The sequence below is a fragment of the Tympanuchus pallidicinctus genome, unplaced genomic scaffold (genome assembly GCF_026119805.1).
Source record: "Tympanuchus pallidicinctus isolate F22 unplaced genomic scaffold, pur_lepc_1.0 scaffold12, whole genome shotgun sequence".
Lineage (NCBI taxonomy): Eukaryota > Metazoa > Chordata > Aves > Galliformes > Phasianidae > Tympanuchus > Tympanuchus pallidicinctus.
In genome coordinates, this window is record NW_026294637.1 from 16,961,510 (window position 1) to 16,982,357 (window position 20,848).

General features: G+C 42.9%; 1 protein-coding gene across 4 annotated transcripts in view; it reads left to right on the forward strand.

The window, feature by feature from the left end:
• Positions 1 to 20,848, forward strand: part of TMEM266 (transmembrane protein 266) — a 107,501-nt gene that overhangs the window by 81,027 nt on the left and 5,626 nt on the right. For all 4 annotated transcript variants that reach the window (XM_052672197.1, XM_052672195.1, XM_052672196.1 and 1 more), the window contains 2 exons: positions 8,233 to 8,419; positions 18,306 to 18,356. In XM_052672197.1, coding sequence (XP_052528157.1) covers positions 8,233 to 8,419; positions 18,306 to 18,356 — 238 coding nt within the window. The remainder of the gene's footprint in view (positions 1 to 8,232; positions 8,420 to 18,305; positions 18,357 to 20,848) is intronic.

Sequence of the window (20,848 nt, forward strand, 5' to 3'; positions counted from 1 at the left end):
CTTTAGGTCAGTCTGAGACTCTTGGCAGACTCAAGATGTTGCACCAGAAACTAGAAGCTTCTGGTGCAGCATTTTTTTTAGACTCTTCCCAAGACTGCAAATATTCAGTGGCTCAGTCTTCTGAGATAAGGGAAGGTGAAATTTAAAATAGACAGATGTGGGGAAAAAGTGTAAAACAGTCACTGTGACGATAAGCCAGACATCTTGAATTACACAGTCTTATTTAAATGAGTTTGTAAGTAACCTGCTTAGGCAAAGTGGGGCATTCAAAGGACTACTAAACCACAACAGAATGATCCTCCAACTGACTTAATTCTCATTTCAATTGCAAGGATAACTAGGAGATGTCCAAATAAAGGCTGGAAATTTCCAGCATCAGTTCCCGTTCCCTACTTCTGGCTCGTGTTTTTCAAATACAGAATGAGGGTTAAGTTGGGGTTGGTCAATCAGTCAAAAAAGCTGAAGGGCCCGAATAGACAGGAGGAGAGGCAACTCATCCCAGTACAGGACAGCTGTGGAACAGGTACCTAATCTGAATCAGGGGTTTATGTGCCCATCTCTCTATTAGGAATCTAAAACCCACTGGCAGTCCTCTTCATGACAACTTTGTGCAATTATATTGGTAGATTCATTCTTCTGCTACGATCATGAAATGAACAAGAACTGGTATATACCCAGTTTTACAGAGGAGAGAATCTCTTTAGACCAAATGCAGTAGGCAAATCAGCAGTTTCTTGAGTCCCACAGCAGTGTTTTGTCTGTCAGCCCATTCTATTAGGTTAAAGTTCTTGACAATCATAAATCTGAAAACATTTATTTTTAGGAACTTTATTATGGAGCTAAATAATACTCCTATTTCCCAAACAGTTTTTGATGTTGTTCTTTCATAGTCTGAGTGAAGGTAAGCTCATTGTACCAAGCAGGATTTGAGAGCATTTTTGCCACCCTCCATTCTACATGCCTGACTTTGTACCTAACCATAGTAGCCTTAACCTGAGTTCTGATGGTTACAGCATAGCTGTATGTCAAGTACAAAGAATTACTGCTTTGGTAGATGAGTAAATCTGTGAAAACAGAGTAGGTTCTCTCCTAGCTTTCAAGTGTCATCAGCTATGGAAAAATATGGACTGTAGAAAAATGACAGCATACTAATCTCTCATGTTTTACTGTCCTGAGTTCCTGCCAAACAAACGTTTCAGCTGTATAATATGAGGTAAATGTGCTAATTTGCTGCAGTTAGCAACAGAAGGCATTGACACAAGTACTGCATTCTTCGTAAATTAATAGATTCATAATTCAGTCAAGAACAAGTTGTCAGCATTATAATTTTCACATTGGCATTGTATACAGTATTTGGTGGGGAAAAAAAAGTCTCCTAATGATATTTGACGTCTAAAATTCTGCCAGGTTTTTGCTTTTTCATTTGATTACCTGTCCCAGCCTCTTGAAGGATTGCTTGTTCTTGGGATTTGAGTGAGTGTGTCTATGCTTTAGCATCCAGGGGTTGCCTGCAGCAGTCTGGATGCTCTTAAATCTGGAGGTCCAGCAGGTAGGGATTCCTGGTTGCCTTGTCTGTAAGGTACCTGCTATGTCTATTACAGGCAAATGAGATAGCAGGGAGCTGCCTAGAGCCTTTAGGGGCTGACCTGGTGCCTCTAACACATGCAGGGCCCCATGCTTCTGCGCTTTGAAGCTGTCGCAGATGAACTTTTTAACTTGTATTTGTGAGCTGTGTTATTTTCTTTGTGCTGAGCTGTGTGATTTAAGTCCTTGTTGTGCATATACATAAAGGGGAGGAATTTAAGTCACAAAAGCAGCCTCCATCTGACGTTTCTTTCCATGTAGGCTTGTTGAGTGGACTGTGTCTTGTAATTAACTTAAACATAACCAACTGTACATCTCAACGTGGTCAGTTTAAATTGGCTTGAGTTAGTATGGCTAACTGTTAGGGGCATTTCCCTTGTCCTCTTTCTGCCAACCTGACTTTTCTTGTTTACTTGCACAAATGCATGTAATGAAACAGATCTGGAAAGTGATTGGGTTGCAATTAAAGTAACAGATTTGATTGGTTTTGTAGGAATTGTATCTAGAGCCTATTTCATCCCACATTGCAGAATTGCTTCTGTTGATAAAAGCTAGAAAATGAGGAAGGGAAGATGAGTGCATAGGAGTTGAAAGGAAAGCAAAACCTGTTTACCAGTTTGTACTAGTAGTGGCTTTTGTATGCATGTTTGTATTGGTTTTTCGTTGTTATTTTTAATCTGTCTGGTTTCATGTGTCAGCTGTGTATATTTTTTGGCCAGTGATAGGGTATCACAACTGCAAAGTATTATTCCATTCCTGAGTGACATTGGAGACATTCTGCAAGTATGAAAACTCCTTCCAGATGCTGATTTTTGGCTAGCCATACGTCTGAAAAACAGAATATGTTTTATAAATTATAGATGCATGGGCTACAACTTTGGTCTCTGCAGAGCCCTGCTGAAACTGTTTCAATAGTTTGCTGTCTTATTTATTCTCTGGCCGAGAAAGACATCAAAAAGGATTGAAGCATATGAGGGTGGTTAAGAGAGAAAATACTAAAGGATTTGAGAAATTTTGCCCATCACAGTAACGGGGATTTCTAAAAATGGCTGAGAGATTAGAAAGTCTCACTGCAATCACTGTCAAACATATAGAAAGAGTATTTTCCTGATGGTGTCGTTTTATCAGTTTAATAACTAAGTTTTATCAATTTAAGAAATTCAATTATAAAGGAAATATATATATATATATACACATACATATACACACACAAAATTTCATTAGCAATGCAAATTCCAGTTCAAATTTATTTTGAAATCATTGTAAAGAAACTTCCATTTCTGATGGTAAATCTGTTTACCTGATCTTTTCTGTTAGATTTTCATGCCATTCAGCTGAGTACAGTCCAGCCCAGACTATGTACCACAAAAGCTCCTTTTCTGTCAGCTCTTGTAATACAGGGTTTTTCATCATTCTCAAAACTGTGAGAACTGTGGAAGCTGTAATTTCTTTTTTATCTTGGAATATAATTTGTACATCAGCTGCTAGTTTAATGACAGGGCTATTTAGGTGGTAAAATTACCTATTGGAGAAATAACTTATGTTATCTTTTTGCAGTAATTCTAATTCATGTCTAACTACCAGTCATTTTCTTGGTAAGTGGAAGGCAGCCAAGGTCATCCCATGTTTCGTTCTGCCCATAAATCATTTGTTTGCAAACGTCTCCTGATTTTTATTGTTACCAACAATGACTAAACTAATGGAAATAAACATTGGATTGCATCCCAATGGCAGATAAGCTTCAGGGCAGGGCATTCTATACAGACAGCACTCATAGAATGGAAAGAAGTTGTTATGCCTGCATTAGACATAAGTAGCTTTTGACTAAAATGTTCATTGATCTCTCTGAAATTGTCAGTCATCCTCTGTTGCAAAACCATTAAAGGGAAATTCTATATGACTCACTGCTAGATCTGTCCCTTTTGGAGTCTTGTGCATGTGTAAAACATCAGATGGGAGGAGTGGAACTTTATATACAACTAGCCATATAAAGTGAGTCGTTACACAGAGCTCTAGGTAGGTCTCTGTCATCTTACCTGCTTATCAACAATTACCTGATGTGTTTGTGAAGTGAGGAGGAACACGAGCGTGCCCGATAGTTCTTTCTGGTTTGTTTCCTGACAAAATATTGCTAATTTTGACGACAGCAAGTCAGTTTAAATTTGCAGTCAATTAGCTTTCTCATCTGGCCTGACAAAGTAGTTACTTATTCTTGCATGAAATGATCTTTATTTCCCTTTATCTTGATAGTGAATATATTTTCATGTAAGCCATGTGTATCACACCTTTAAATTGCACATCTAATTCCATGTAATTACAAAAGTCTACTCCAGCAGCAGTACACTTAACAGACAGATCATTAACACACACACACAAAATCTATAGTTCTAGCATAGTCTTATTTTGCCTGCTCTGAAGAAATTGTGACTTAATTTTCTGCATCCTCCCAAGTCTGGATTTAAGAAATGTAGCCCAGTGCTTGTGAGATCACACCTGGAGTGCTGTGGCCAATGTGAGCTCTGCAATATAAGAAGAATTCTTGAACACAGTGACAGCAGTGATGCTCAGGGCTGAAGCACACAGAGTAGGATAATAAGCTGCAGGAGCTGGGCTCATTCAGCCTTAGGAAGAGAAGATGGAACAGACTGCTGCTTTCGGCTCCCTCATGTGTAGTACAGCCAGGTTCTGCTTGGAGGTGCACAGAGATAAGCTGGAACATGGAAAATTCTTTGTAAATAAAAGAACAAGTATTTGCACTAGGAAGATGGTCAGGTACTGGAGCAAAAAGGAGAGGAAGGTTGTGGTAAACACGTCCAGAGAGATAATTAAAACTTGACAGCACAAGCTTGTAGCAGGCTGAGCTAAATGGCCTTGCTTTGAGCAAGATTTTGGACTAGTTGGTCCTCAGAGGTGCATCTCAGCCTGAACTATGCTGTGATCTGTGAAGTTTTCAAATATGTTTTTTCCATTGTAAAATATGTTAAGGAGCTTATTGACAAAGGAACCCATGAGAAGCTACCAAAGTATGTGTAATTGAAGATAATGAATGATATAGGTGTGCTGGTAAATAACATCAGTAGCAGCCTTAAATGGACTAATGCTCAGTTTTTGATTATCTTAAGTTGGAAGATAGTTTACCTGAGTCTCCTTGCCCTCACCAGGTTATCTTCCACACAACAAAGCTGTTTGCCCAGGTGCTCAGTGTGGTTTACAAATTTCTGAGCACCCGGCTGATACCTATGAGCAAGTCTTAACTGAAACAAATCAAATCCTATGAATGAGTGCCTATGCTTTTGCCTTTTCCCTCATATAAATTTCAAACAGTTAAGCCTTTGTAGGTTGTCTCAAAATACAAAACATAACTTCCTCAGTGCAGCTCTCTTGCAGCTGTGTTCATGCTGCCCAGGTCTACATTTCAGATAGCTGCATCAGCTCCTGCTGCAAATAGAAATTTCATGTGTTTAGCTTTGGCCCAGAATTTTCAGTTAAAAAGATCATTATATTTTACACCCTCTGCTGATTTATTTAACCTGCCCTGGCCTGTGTGGTATGGAGTCAGAGCAATCTCATTAGCTCTTTTACACATTAGAGCTGCCCGAGGTCAGTGTTCAATATAATGCTCAGGAGATATTTGCACCTACCAGGTAATTTGCTCACGCAGTCTTTCACTGAATCATGCCCAATAAGGAACACGTGCTTCTTTCAGACTTAACCTTTGTTTTGTTGAGTTGCTTTTAGTGGTCAAAACTGCATACCAGCTTCAACATAACTTGGGATAATTTTTAATACTTGTGAACAATCGGTATTGAAATGATTTCCTGAGTGTATGCACACCTTGCTAAAAGCTTTTCTGTGTAATTTTTCTTAGATATTTTAACAAACGTCCTTTCACTTTCTTGAATCAATCTGGATAGCAAGTGGTGGTTTTCTGAATGTGCTGCCTTAGAGTGAGGGTTTTGGTTTGCATTTGTGAGCAGTGTACTGAATTGGGTTTGGGCACTGTCTTATGCTCCATAATCTGCTGACAGAGTTTTGGTTCTGCATCTCTGTGGAATGTGTGTGTATATATATGTATGTATGTGTATAGATCACTTGGCAGCAATAACAGTGAATGTGGGAGTGCAACAGGCACTGTTATTACAATGAATACCCTCTTCTAACAAATAAAAATACAGTTACATGCATGATAGTATTTAATTCTGCCTTCTCACTGTTTTAATGGCTACACAGACATCAGGGCAAACGTGAGCCCTGGAAGCTGTCCATCTGAAATACTGCAAAAGAGAGAGTCCTTGTTAAGCAGCTGAAGCTGTGCAGTTTGGTAGGCAATGCTGGTTTCTGCTGTTATCTGACTGAATAGCTGCCTGTTATTTACACGATGGTGAAGTCCAGAGCAGTGTGCTGCTTTACTGTGCCTGTGGATTTAATCCTCGTGTCTGTGCTTACCAGTCTGCTGTGGATGAGGGAAGCACTGTGTCAGCCGAGGTACCCGTCCTGGGTTTCAGCTTCTGGAACATAACATCATGAGCAGGTGCATCCTCTGCTGCTGGAGCCACAGGCATGTATTTCTGTCCTTTAAACATAAGATGGCAGCAAAACCCCTTCTGTTGTTGATGCTACCAGAGTGGCCTTTCACCTGGATAGCAGTGATCATTTTCCCTGTGGATTCCAGTTCCATTTTCCCTACAGAAATAGTAAATAAAAATTGCTTGTACAAAGTGGAATTGCCCACTGGGGCCATCACAGGGATGCTTACCAAGCGCTGCTTGGTCGGTGTGCCAGGCTGAGTGGTTCATAGCTTGTTGGCAAAGCCAAAGTAAAAATGTCCAGATTTATGAGGGAGAGTCTGAAAGGGTGTCTTTTTCCCATTGAAGATGAAGTACGAAGTATCTATGGTTTCTATTTCTTTCTAGGACTCAAGAACAGAACCTGAAATTACCTGGGAAAGGAGTATTCCCCACTTCCTAGCTGATAGATAAAGACAGAAACCACAGATGGGAGCTGCTGCAGAGATTTCCTTGCAGGGACTGAGGAGCAGAACAGCATTTTGACATTTGTTGATGCTGCCTGACTGCCACTGCTAGTCTGCTAGTTGGCCTTTGATTAAAAGCAGTGAAAACTGCACCCTGTCTGCATCTGCCAGACCTCTTTCTGCTGTTTTAAGGAGAGAAAGATCTGCTTTTTTTGTTTGATCTCTGCAGCAGGTGGTTTGAATGTGATCAAGAGAGCTTAAACTGCCCTTTTGCTCTCTGGATTTGAGTCTCTCACTGGGTCTTCTCTTTCCTGTAAGCTCCTTTCTTTATGCTTTGGAAAGCAGACAGTTTCCAGATACAGCAATTTTAATTCCTTTTTAGTTTTCCTCCTCTCTTTCTAAAATCTGAGGAAGCTTTGTCTTGTTTTCCCTCAAGCTGCTTGCCCAGGTTAGAGGAGCTGCTGGTGCTCTGCAGTGTGCCTGGCATGCACGCTGTGTCTCATGTGGACAGCAGTCAAGCAAACTAGGTCTGCTGACAGTCCCAAAATCTGATGGCACGGCAGACTAGAATCAGCATCTGAGAAGCAAGAGCCAGACCCAGATTCATTTAGCCTGAAACATGCTGTTACACACTGGTTTTCAAGCATGGAGGTGCTAATTCCATCTCTGTTGTAAACACAGAGTGACAGGTGCAGTGTGGCTTGCTGGAGCAAGCATCACACTCTGATGGCTTCTCAGGCCTTGAACTAAGGGAGACCAGCACTGTTACACTTTAAATGCCTTAGCCTATTACTTGCCTCATTTGCTTCCCCCCTTCAGATTCTCTATAGTTATGCACGACTTGGCACTGCCATATTACTGATGTTAAAAAGAGTTTGAAAAGGAGAAATCTGCTGTAATGTGGCAGTGCTGGATAAGGGGAGGGATGGCGAGATTTTGTGGTGCTTATATAAAAGTTTGAATTGTCTTTGCACTTTGGAAAAATGAATTCCCTTCTTGCATTATGGAAGACCTGTGGCTGTCAGACATGGGAGAAATATGCAAACTGTGCCGGGTAACTTTTGTCATCTTAACTGTATCTGCTTTTTGGACAAATCCTATCCTGACTGCAGAATGTCAATAAGTGCTGCAGCTCCTGTATTTGAGAGGAGTGGACAGAAAAGTGTCAGCCTGCCCCAGGGTTTTCTTCATGCTGTGGAGTCCAGAAGACTTCAGGCTGGAAGGAGACTGCAGTGCCCCTTTGCCTAAAGTTAGTGTGGGAGGACCTATCCCAGAAATCCCTGTTACAGTCTAGCAGATTAGAGATGTTTGTCAGGAATGTAAGTAGCTAAATGCTTACCAAGGATGCTCTTCTGTAAAGATGTCTTTCAGTTTGACCGTTGCATCTGTAAGGAATTGTCCAAAAGCATATCTCCAGGAGGGAGACGTGTACAAAACAGAAGACCACACGACATGGTGATTAGTTTTTTAGATTATGTGAGCAATAATCCAACTCACCTGAGCTGCAGGATAGCATCAGTAACATGGACTCAAATGCTAGCATACTCATGTTGTGTTTGCTGTTGGCAGTCTGTAGTAGTTGAGTGGTAAACTGAATAATAGGTACCAACCTGTAAAATATGGGCTTCTAGCCACATTCATATGACATCAATACCAGCTGTTGTTTTTTCTTCTAGTTTGAGATCAGACAGCTGAGGGCCCACCTTGCTCAGCAAGATTTGGACCTGGCTGCAGAGAGAGAAGCTGCGCTGCAGGTGCCACACGTACTGAACAAGCAGAGCAGCAACAGGTACAAGGTGGTTGCCACTGAAGACTCAGATGATGAAGCCACTGAGACCATCACTGAGTTGCAGTCTCCACGAGGTGAGTGCTGCCCGTGTGCTGCTATCCACGGCGCTATTGTTCCCTTTCATGGACTGACTGAACCTACTGCTTTCCCTCTGCTAGTGAATTTGTTCACTTCCCTGGAGACTGCATTTTTCTGTTTTTGCAAAGAAGCTGTATCTGCTCCAAAGTGGCAGAAGCTGTTGCATTTTTGAGCAGATTTTTACTAGAGCCAGTGAAACAACTCTGGATGAAAATGACAGCAATATACCTTCCCAATGTCCTCATGATTGTATCCCTCAAACACTAAAGCAGCAGCAGCCAAACTAGAATTGGCAAAGCAGTAATCAGTCAGAGTTAAAAGTAGGGAAATTGAACTGAAAAACAATTTCTTTTGTTTGCAATTCTGTGGTTTAGGGAGGACTTAGGGCTGTTCTAAATTGATGTCATGTCTCTCAGCTTTTACTTTGTCTGCTCAGAAGCCTAATGCATAGGTCAGCTACTGATATTCATAATGTTGTCTTTTTTCATACTGCTTTTAAAAGTATCAGGTTAAATGTATTGGGCCAGATTACCTTTGCCTGTAAATCTATTGACAGGACAGACTGCCTACATTAGGAGTTGATTTGGATGGTTTTTTATCTTTTTTTTGGCCATCATTGCCCAAGAGTCCGGTGTCTGCTGGGAGATACTCAAGTTCTTGTGTTCAATAAATGTCTAAATGTTGTACTAAGGGACGTGGTTTAGTGGGGAAATGGTGGTGCTGGTTGGACCAGATGATCTTAGGGGTCTTTTTCAATGTTGGTGATTGTATGATTTTAATGTTATGTATGTGGATTAGAAATACAAGCATAAATGGACAACGGCAGATGTGCAAATCCATAGAAACCTGCGTGTCGTATTTTATTCTGTGTTCTGTGTAATATTTTGTGAATTGATGGAAACAAGACTGTCTCTCTTCTACTAGTTCCAGCCATCCTGCCGACTGCACCACATCCCAGCTTGCCTTCCAGGTGGTATGGCTGCCCACACACCAGCTGTGAAGCTTGCCTTGGTTGGAGGCTTAGGCTCCCACTAAGTGGTTTAAAACTAAGTGGTTAAAAATGCTGGACGGCTCAGCTGTGCTCAGACTGGGTGGCTCTGGTGCAAGGAAAGGAGCATTTGCACACTGTAGGCAGCGCCTGTGCTGAGGAGCAGTCCTGTGGGTTGTCTTTTAGGTGAGATGTGTGGTTCAGGGGAACACTAGCAGTTATATTGACCTACACCCTTTTTTTTTAATTACCCCTGAAGTGCTAGACCAGAAGGCTTTATTGGGCAGGATGTAGCTGCTTTACCCATGTTTCCCAGTGCTCATGGTAGGGGAGAGAATGTGCCACCATCTCACTGATGGTTAATGTCATATTTCATGTAGTAATTTTTTATCGTAATGATACCCGTTGGACATCCCAGTTTTCTTGTTTCAGTAGATGAGCAGTGTGTGGATATTGCCTGAATTAGAGGTTTAGAGGTTGGTACCTTTATTTGGTCAACTCCTCAGAATTTAAGGGATAGAAATATTGTAATCAAAAGCCATAGGAGAAAAAGCTTACCAGATTCTTTCAAACTATCGTTTTTTTCCTTCTCTACACAGTAATGAAAGTGTGTAGAAATTGCTTCTGTTTTGTCCTCTGTAGTAATGTCTGAGCACTAACCACAGTTCAGCCATTAATTATTCCTGATTTGAAATTGTATTTAAAAGCAGGCAGTTGAGCAGACTGTCCCCTAAAACGCATTTCCCCCTTTTTGTAGGATTTCAGAGGTTTCCCCAGTGGATATATTATAATTTATGCATGTGTTCCTTGAGGGTTACATTTGGAACTGGAGAGTGTTGTGCACAATTAGAAGGAGACTTGCTGAAATTACAGCGCTATGGAGATTTATCTGATTTTTTTTTTCTGTCCAAAGTATTTGTTCCAGATTAACACAAGTACTCATGGTTAGTTTCTCACTGTAAAATGCTGGCTACACATGCATCAAAGTAGATACATAATCTTGGTTTCTATATTGTTAGGTTACATGATTCATTAGAGCAAGTCGTGCTTTCCACTGGGGAAAAAATGCATCCAGCAAATGAGAAAGCATGCACTACTTCACGTATCAGGTGAGGTGCAGTTATGTTTAGACATTCGTACTGAGAATCATAGAATTATTTTTTGGTTCCCAGAAGTCAACTAAAAACACAAGGAAATATTTTTTGTGCATCGTACCATATATTATATACAAAGCTTTTGCAGATGAATTCTTATGAGCTAAGTTTAACAAGCTAAGTTTAGGTGACTCCATGTTTTACAATTGAACAGAAAGAATGTCCTGTGGCCTTACAGCAAGGGGCAGCCACCTGTGATAGTCTGCCATTATGGTGGAGTATTGACAAGTGGGACCAAGATCAAACTGCACGAAAAACCACACTCCCAGCAGTAATATTCAGTGCTTTAATCCATAATCCAGGGAACAGTCAACTGAGGCAGAGGATTTCGCATGTAGTTGCCTGCATTATTCTGCAGAGAAAAGAAATAATAACGTAACACATCCGTTATGGCAAGGCTTTGAATACTGTTGTAGCAATGCTGACTTAGAAATTGCGTCTGTGTAAGTTACAGGACTTCTGAACCTTAGCCAACAGCTTGATACACCACACAGAGGAAGAGCATGTCTTCAGCTCAAGAGTCCTTCATTTGCACAGCATGGAATGGGTATATGGATGATGTAGGATCTCCTATGTTTAGGGCTTTCCAGCCACTTCTACCTGGAGCTGTTAGCCACCAGTGTTTTTACCCCTACTTTTTAGGTCAAGAGTTATGTATTGCAAGGTACCCTCTCTTATCAGACCACAGTAGGAATTCCACTTTAACTGTGTTTTTTTGTCCTTCTTTAATACTCCAGAGTGACTACTGCAGTTAATCATTCTGTGGGCCACATGGCATTTGTGAGCTTGGAGAAACATCTGCAATTGCCTATTGCAGTGACTAGTTTGAGGAGAAGTAAGGGACCAGTTTGCTAATACTGCTAAAAAAAAAAGCTGCAATTCAAAGTCAGAATTCAGCTGTCAGGCAAAACAGGCTCAGGAGAGGCTCTTCTTTTCTGTTCTGGCAGAACATGAGCCTTACATACAACACCTGAGGGTAGGGTATGGCATAGAATATATATGTTTGTGCCAAACTTAACTTTGTCAGCCTTCAAAAAAAAAAATTGCCATCTTTGGAGAGCTCTGGATTGTGCCAAACCAGCAAGCTTTAGTTGGCTGGAGAACATACTGCATGCAAAAATGGGATATTCCATCTCAAGCTAATCTTATTTCCCCCGTCTACACTGAACAATGGAAACATTCAGTGCAGAATACTTCATCATGGAAGGGTTATGGAATAAGAAAGCATTCAGTCTTTTTATTCGTTTCCATACCTGGGAGTTTTATGGCATAGTACATAAGTTAAAGCTCCTTGGGGACAGCTTGTACTCTGGTATTTACACTGGATTTCGTGCACCAATTTACTACAGCATTCAGTAAGGTAAGTCAAGTAACCCCAGCATCACGTGGTACACACAACACCTCTGGGAATTTGTGCAGAGACACGCAGTGTGGCCAGCATCAGGAGCTCACTGCGTGTGCTGTTCTGTAGCTTCCTGCACATATCCTTGCCCAGGAGGGGAGTGGAAGGGCAGTGCTGAGCTCTACTCTCTGTGACAGCAACAGGACCCAAGGGAGTGGCATGGAGCTGTGTCAGGGGAGGACCAGGTGGGTGATAGGGAAAAGTTCTGCCCCAGAGGGCGGTGGGCATGGAACAGGCTGCCCAGGGCAGTGGGCACGGCCAGCACTCTCGGGATTTGGATTTGGGGTGCTCCTTTATAGAGCCTGAGGTTGGACTCAATCCCTTCCAACTCGGGTTATCCTGTAATTCTGGTCAAATGGTCAGCAGGCTCTGAAAGCGTCCCATAACTCCCTAACTGATACTCTGTGCCTGTTCTTGATGTACTGCTTCTTCAGACACTGAAGAAAAATCCTAACAGTAGGAGGTAGGAAGACAGTAGGAATAACTCTGGAAAAAGCATGGATATATGCTAATTACTACTTAATTTGGCAAAGAGGCAGGAAATGTTTCAACTTTATTTTCTTTGAATGGAGATTTTATTTGTCCAGCCAACAAACTGGACTCCAGAGTAGCCAGACACAAAGGCTGACACACAGGTCAAATCAGCGTGCAGTCGTTGTCACTGCCAGGGAAGGTGAGAGAGAAGGGAGGCATTGCTGTGACATTTGCTGCCCTGTAAGCATCTTATTTGGCTTCACTGCCTCAGTTTCTGTAGACTTGAATGATGATGGTACTCACAGACTTCAAAATAGCGCTGTGGGGTTTGTAAGGAGCTGGGGACGACCGCTGGTTGCATGTGGGTGCCTGTGTGTGCCTCCTGTTGTATTATGTTGGCTCAGGGGCAGATGGTGGTGGTATGGCAGCAGAGGTTGAACATTCCTGCCGATGCTCCATTACATCTGGTGTAGCTGGGAATTTGCTCTATCAAATGGTGTTATTGTGCTCTTTGTAGCTGTTGTAGTTTCTGTGGAAACAAATAGGAGGCGTTACTTTTGGAGCACCCGATGTATCCTATCTGCTCACCTCTAAGTGATGAAGGAGGTTTTTTTCTCTTCCTGAATTCCTGCAGCATGGAACCAGTTACGGTCAGAATAAAATCCAACATTTTCTGCTCCTGCACAAATCATTTTTACTGTTCAGTTTACAAACCTCCAGCTCCAGGGAATGCTGGGTTCACAGTACCCCATCCAGCCATTAATACTTCCTTCCAAAATTTATTATTCTTTAATCTCCCTCATAATATATGAATTACAGTCCCTAGAGGAAATTCCTCATTTTCCTGCATATGTCATTGCAGTTTGGGAAATTCTACAGCACTGCCATAGTTTAAAAGCAGTATGGCACCTTTGTACTGATTTGAGCAAGAACTGGATCCCATTTTCTGTTACTTCCCATGGCAGAACAGTGATTTTAGCTATTCAGAGTGGAATTTCTGTTTCTGGGGGATTAGCAGTGTTTTTCTTTGGGGGACTGCTGCAATTTATGGTCATTCTTAGAGAACAGAGAAGCTTACTCTCCCCGTAGGCACTGACGTGTTCTGCAAGTGAAGAAAGTGGGAGACTGGGAGGGGAGAATGACCAGTTCTGGAGCTCCAGAAGGCTTCCCTTAAGTTTAGTCATTTGCTGCCTGAGAAGGCAAAGTGGGGCACTGCAAAGGGTTCTGTCAGTTGTTGCTTGCAAGGCAGCGTGAGCTGTTTAAACACTTGGGACTGTTGCAAATTAAGCCAGTTCCTGAAGCGATCCTGTTAGTGGTGAGGAGAGCCCTGTCACTGCAGGACAGTTGGTAATAAATCGGGTTCTTTTCTAATGTTGGAATGTATCTGCTTTGAAGTCTACTCCTATTAATGGTTATATCTTCAGAGCACTCCACTTCCAGGTCAAATTCTATGTATCTTGGAAAGACTGAGGATTTAGTTTCTCTATAGGTACCCATTTTAGGCTTTTTTGGTTCTCTGTAGTGATCGTCCAAGCAGAAATCATAGGAATTAGACATCAAGTAGCACTTAAGTGTATCTGTAGTTGGTGGAGTGAGGCTCTTGGATTTCATGTTCACCAAACTGGCAGGGTAGAAACTTTCCACTTCCAGAAGTGGTGACCGTGCAATCACACACATGGGGTTGAAGTTGTCCGCCATCATTAGTACATGGGGACTGAAGATATTGCTGGCAGTTAAAGGAGCACAGCTGGAACGCTCCCACTGCCAAGCACCTCATCCGTTCTGTAACAATCCCTTTCACAATGGGTTGTTCTCCAGTTTTGTGAAGGCAGTGAGATACGGTGCCCTCTGTTGGCATTGGAACGCTGTTCCTGCACCTCACTCTCCTAAAGCATTAGAAGCTTTCCCTAACCCCTACTCTGCCCTCATTCGTTGCCAGTTTATCAGTTTGTTCTTGAGTCCTTCTCCTTAAATTATCCTTCTCTGTCCCTGCTGATGGTTATTTTGTTGATATCCATATTTTTTCTCAACGTTTGTTTTTCTCGATGCAGCAAACAGCTGTTTTGCCCCAGCTCCTCTGTGTTTGATCCACACCAGCTCAGATACAGATCTGCTGCTCCCTACTCACAGAGAACAAGGCTGGAAGATGAGCACGGAGAGGTCCCCCAGGCCATCCTGCACCTAAAGCCATTGGCTGTGCCCACACACAAGTGTCCTGCATCTCAGCCCTGCTCTTTGCACGCTGTGCTGTTGCAGCATGACCTGCTGCGCTGATCTTCCATGTCTGCAGTTTTCCTTTCTCCACAATGACATTTCATCTCAGATTAGAACCACGCTGACTCTGTGGCTCTGCTTTCTGTGCAAGGTAGCTGCAGCAGTTCCTCTCATGGTGGATTATCCCATGTGCTCAGGCAGCCATCCAACCTGTGCTGGCTGGACACGTATGTGGATGGAGGCCATGTGAGCACAGCACTGCGTGGCAACCTGCCTTTGTGTGAATGTCTCCTGGAAGGGATGAACTGGCTGCTGGTATTTCCTGTTGGCACAAACTCTCCATGTTGCTAGAGGGAAAGGTAGAGACACCTTTTGGGGCCAGCAAAGCAGAGGGGAAAACATTCTTTTTGGGTCATCTTACTTGAGACCAGGAAGGTGAAGGAGGCACAGCTCAGAGTTGTGTGCCCTAATAAATGAATGGATGAGTGAGCAGTGCCATGGGCTGTTGGAGCAGTATAGCTGTCATCACTGCTTCTATTTCTGCAAGCATTCAGGGGACAACAGCTTGGTCTCATAATTTCTGCTCTGAAAAAACTTTCCTGCTCAGTGTCTCAGTGACTTTTATTGGAAAGTGTATTTTATCCTATGCTTCTCTCCTAATTGCTTCTAGATGGTGGTAGCAATGGAAGTGGATGAGCTCCTTTAGAAGCCTCTCTGTGCAGATCACTGCCTTCTGGAGGAAGGTGCAGCCAGGGATTGCTCTGCTCAGTGAGAGATTGCTTAGCAGAAGGAAACCGGTGATTCAAAGCATGCAACTTTGGGATGGAAGGCAGTATAACCGATGGCAATACAAATATGAAGTAAAATATTTTAATAACTGTATGGGAAGTGTAGAGTCCTGCCCTGAACCACTGATTGAGCACCTGTGGAAAGGATCCTGTCAGCCCTGGGAAGACAGGTGAAGGCAATGCAGGGTGGAGCCTGGCTGCACCTCTCTTAGACCTTGTTTAAGGGTTGATTTTCACTGGGGAAGGTTCTCTGGTTGGAGATCCTTCCCTTGTGGAGTCTTCCCTGCAAGCTTGGATCTTCAGAGAAGGGTGAGCACTTTCCCTTTCTCCTTGTAACCCCTTTCCATCGCTGTAGTCCTTTTGTCACTGCACCTCCTGCATTGCTATTCCACACTGGTCTCTCTGATTGTTACAATAACTAATTCTGTTTCTTAAAAAATTATTTTTTTAAGGCCTCTAATCACGTAGATGTGCAAATGGCATTTATTGTGTACAGAGGTTTTGCAGTCGTTGATGAAACAACTGAAGGTCACTGTTGGGAGATTACAGAACTAAAAAAGAGATCTGCCTTGGTCAGAGTGTCATTTATGTGCTTCACCAAATTTATGAGGTTTTTACAGGGCCAAGAGAGAGAGATTACAGTGTTTTCTCTCGGGTCAGATGAGATTATATGGGACTGTACTCCAAATGGTTTATTGCTCCCTAAACCACTTGAGGTGGAGGAGATGTAATCTGAATCTCGCAGGAAAAGAACAGAAGATAAAATCCTGTAGCTTTCAGGCAGATCCCAACCAAGGGCTGCACGTTGTTTCAGTAATGGAGATTTGGTTGGCAAGCAAAGAGAGAGGGCTTACTGCCCTTCTTGACTGGGCTTTGCTGCACTTGTGCAGCCTCGCAGAGGCGCTTGGCTGCAGCACCAGGGAGAGCCGTTCTGGATTTATGTGGGGTCGGCAGGAACGGCTCTCCTGGCCGTGCTCCCTTCTGTCCAGTGGGACTCGTGGCCCTGCTGGAGGCAGCAGGCAGACGTGGCTCTGAGGGGATGCACTGATGGTGGGGCTCCCAAAAGCCTGAGCTGCCAGCAATTTTAAAAACAGAATGAAGTGTTGTGTAAAGACCACTGCTTTTCTGCAGCTGAAGCTCAAGTATCCCGAGAACAGAGAACACTCCGTGCTACCAGCAGTCTGCTCCCTTGCAGGAATTATTCTCCCTCGCTTACACCCACCTCCTCCTGCTGCTGTGCTCCTGATCCTTCTGGCTGCTGACAGTGGGGACTTCAGGGTAAATCACCACGAAGTTCTGAAGCAGTTCCCCAGTAACGTTACTTTCTGTTTGTGTGCACAAGTGGTTGCTTCCAGTTTGGTCTTGGTGGTATTCTTAGGCACCTTCTTAGGTGGTATTCTTAGCTATCATCAGAGATAAGTGGGATTGTTTGTAGCCTCTTATGCCCCAAAACAGCTGTGACTCCCTGTGGCCAAGATGAGTTTGTTAGTTGTCAGTTTGCCTTGTTCAGAAACCTAATCTGTTGCTGAAATATTTATCCTGCTCTTGTTATTCCAATACTCTGTATTGTTTTTTATTCATAAGAAACTCCTCAAGGTTAGAAAAAGAAGTATTTCATATTTTATATATGCACATGCATGTTTATATTATTTACAGAGAGAGATGCACACACACATAAAAAAGAAGAGCCCAATGAGGGCAAGGAGGCCATTGCATGCTGACATGGCAGCAGGCAGTGAGGCAGAGCAGTAACTGTGCTGTGCTGGAGTGAGTGCTTGCACTGCTGCAGATCCTTTGCAGCTGCTTGGCATTGGTTTGCTGAAGTAATGAATTGTCTGTAACTCTGTTAACTTGGTTTGAAGGCACTGGATTTTGTGGTAGCATAGCAGGACGCACACTGGAGGTGGATGGCAGGCAATGCATGTGATCATACAGAAGGTTTAACTGGGGCCTTGACTCAGAAAGCAGGTAAACACCGTTTCCAAGCTGCTTGCTTGCTTCAGCACAAAGCATTGCAGTGTTTGGGACAGATTTCCATGAAAGCTGAAGGGGACGGAGGTCTGCATGTATCCAAAGGTTCCCTGCGTGTCCAAGAACATCTGCACAGATCTGTCCAAGTACCTGCACAGGCTGGTGGGTCTGCTAGCATTCACAGTGTGAATTATGTATGATTGAAATGAAGTGTCTTTGAGTAGCAGATAGCTGAAGAGCTTTGCAACGTACCCTAATCCTGCAGCGCTGCCTTGAGCTACTCGGAGGCCTCTTTTTTAAACTTGGACATTAGCACAAAGCACACCTCTGACTGCAGGCATTTAAAGATCAACAGGGGCCAAGAAAGCTTTTAGGAGCCAATGAAACCAGGAAAACAACCGCGTTCCCTTTCAGTGTCAGGTTCGATTGCCTTCTTACGAGTGCAGCTATTTCAGGTACAGAGTGCTCGGTGGTTTGGGTCTTGTTGTATGGGCAAAGTGCTCCCCAGAAAACATCTGTTTCTTTCACCTGCAAACCGCAGAGTGCTGTGAAAGGCAGCACAGCGGCCGCAGGGACCCGGGGGGCGAAGGGAATCTGCCCCACAGGGATGAGCATGCTTCTCTGAAACATGGTATCAAAAGGAGCACTTAAAAGGATGAGAATGCTTTTAGAGCACAGCACGCAGCGCTGCTGGGCAGCTCTGATCCCACGGAGCTGTGATGAAGAACCCTGCTCCTATCAGCCTGTGGGTGCCACTGCTACGAGGTGTGCAGTGCACAGTCAGGATCTGAGCATCACACCCGGCCCTGGAAGGGCAAGGAGGCCATGGGGCTGTGAGCAGGCTGTGCCAGGTCAGCCACTTACTCACACGCTGCCTTCTTGTTGTTTCAGAGGATGACATGAACAATTACATCAGCCGGTACTACAATGAGCCCAGCAGTGGTAAGTTCTGCTTGAAAACGTGAGTGTGAACCAAATGTTTGCATTGCATTGTGTGCTGTAACCCCGGTGAGGCTGAGCAATGGCAGAGTCTGTTCTGGGAATGGAACCCAACACCCACAGCTGGTGGTGTTCTCCATAAGAGCCAAAGCAGCAGCTCTGCAAGGGTGAGGGGCACCCTGAGGTGCAGATCACAGGCTGGAGGGCTGAATGTCCTGCAGAGGTTAATGCTCTGCTGGGTCTGCAGGGAGATCCCACTGGGCAAGGAATGGGAATGAAAGCGAGTGAGCTCAGTGCAGCACCGTATCTACGCTCATATAAGTATGGGAGTGTGTATCCATGCAGCTGGGCAAATATAGATGGGCACACAGAGATACCCAGTGCAGACACACACAGACACATGCATACAGAAATAAACATAACTGCATACCTTTTTATCATATGCACATAATAAAAAAGGTAGGTGGGTGCATATAGATTTCTAGGGAGGCGTAGATGTGGGTATACACATACAGAACATAAAGTATGCATGTGCAAATAGACGTGGATATTCTTGTCAAGGTATGTGTCAGCTAATATGTAAATTATTCACATGCATTGTACATTAAATATAAAATATGCATGTGGGGATAGAGATGATTATGTATAATGCATTATAGATTTATATTCCCATCTATACGTTCCACCACATACATTCCCCTCCTCCCGCCCCCCAAGCCCAGGGTTATACTGATGCTCCTATACATGTGTGGTACGTGTTTATGTAAGTAGGTTGCTCTGGAAGCAATGCCTCCTATTTATTTTCATGGAAACTGCCACAACTTCGAAGAGCACAACAACACTGTGAGATAGAGCAAATCCTTGGCTGCAAAACACAAGCTTTCAACACAGACACCACTGTTAGATGTTTGTTTTCATCAGCAATTCAATTCCACCCCTATGCTTCACCTTCACTTACATGACGGGTGCCATTCTAATAGAGAACCTCACTGCTGCCAGGTGTCACAAGGCAACAAAATGTAATGGAGTATTGGTGGGAAGGTTCGAGCTCTGTAGCCATAACACCACCATCTGCCACTGGTGGTGTGAGCCAACAGAATAAGGTAGGAGGCATTACTTTTGGATCAGCCCTCATGTACACATGTATTTGTACACAGGTGTGTAATGTAGAGTTATATACGTACAGCCAAAATTTATACATTATATAACTGTGTACACACACAGATCTTTGTTTATATATGTGTGTATAAAGTGTATAGAAATGAAAACTGTGTACATATATATTTGTATTATTATATGAGTACAGCAATATCTACACCTACCAACCCACACAGATGCCTGCATATCTGCTTATTAAAATGTATGCGTTAAAAACTGTGTGTGTGTGTGTACACATAGGTATGACTGTATATGGTTATTATGTGCAATGTTTTTGTTTAGGTATAGCCATGCTTATTTGCTTATAAAAGGAAACAATTTTCATGTGTCTGTATAATATTTTATATATAGGAATGTATAGATTGATAATGCACTACATGCATGTTTTTATAGATAAGTATGCATACAGACATGTGTACATGCATGTGTACACACCTACTTATATACATGTATGCTAGACATGGCATACATATTTACCTAAGTATGTATATGTACATTTACCTATATATGTATACAAATATCTAGATAGGGGTGTGTGCAAGACTATATTTATGTATTTTATATGAGTACCTGCACATATACAAGTACCAAGGTGTACTAAGAATTACAAGTATGTGCATATTCCCATTATTTGTACATGAAGACACACATGTGTGTGACTGCACAGATGTAAGATACGTACATAACCATGTAACTGAAGATAGGTAACGGTGTGGGCATGAATGTGTCTGTTTATTTTCTTCAAGACTGTACAGGTTTATTTTCTTGCCTGTGCATCAGTCCCAATGTAGAGATGAACAAAACACAGGTGTGGACTTAGGAGTCGCATTGTGGAGACTCGGGGAGCTCTTTTATTTTTAGACAGTTGGATAAATTAGATAAAAAACACAACACAGGTATTTGGGAAACACCATCTATACATTTATTTATTTAAAGAGGCCTACATAAACATTAGTTAGGGGGAAAGAGCAGGAGGGGGCGTTTGGTACGTTTCATAAAAACACCTGTATGTGGTAGCTGTAAAATGTGTCCATGTAGATGCACGTTTAGCTGTACTTTTGCTATTTCTGCCATGTTTTACTTCCCCCTTTCTGTCTCTGCACATACGTAAGTGCACGTACGCATTTACCTGTGCTGATTTAATTTACCTAAGTATACAATGAATAACGGGAAAGGAGAGGGATCCTGTCTGCCAATACATTTTCACAGTGGAGCGTGCAGGGCTCTGTCCACCCATCCATCCCTCAGAGAGCTGCAGTGGTCTCTCAGATCTGCTACTTCGTTTTCCTCCCTGCGCTGTGCTCTCACCTGCCCCTCTCCGCCGTTCTTGCCTGCAG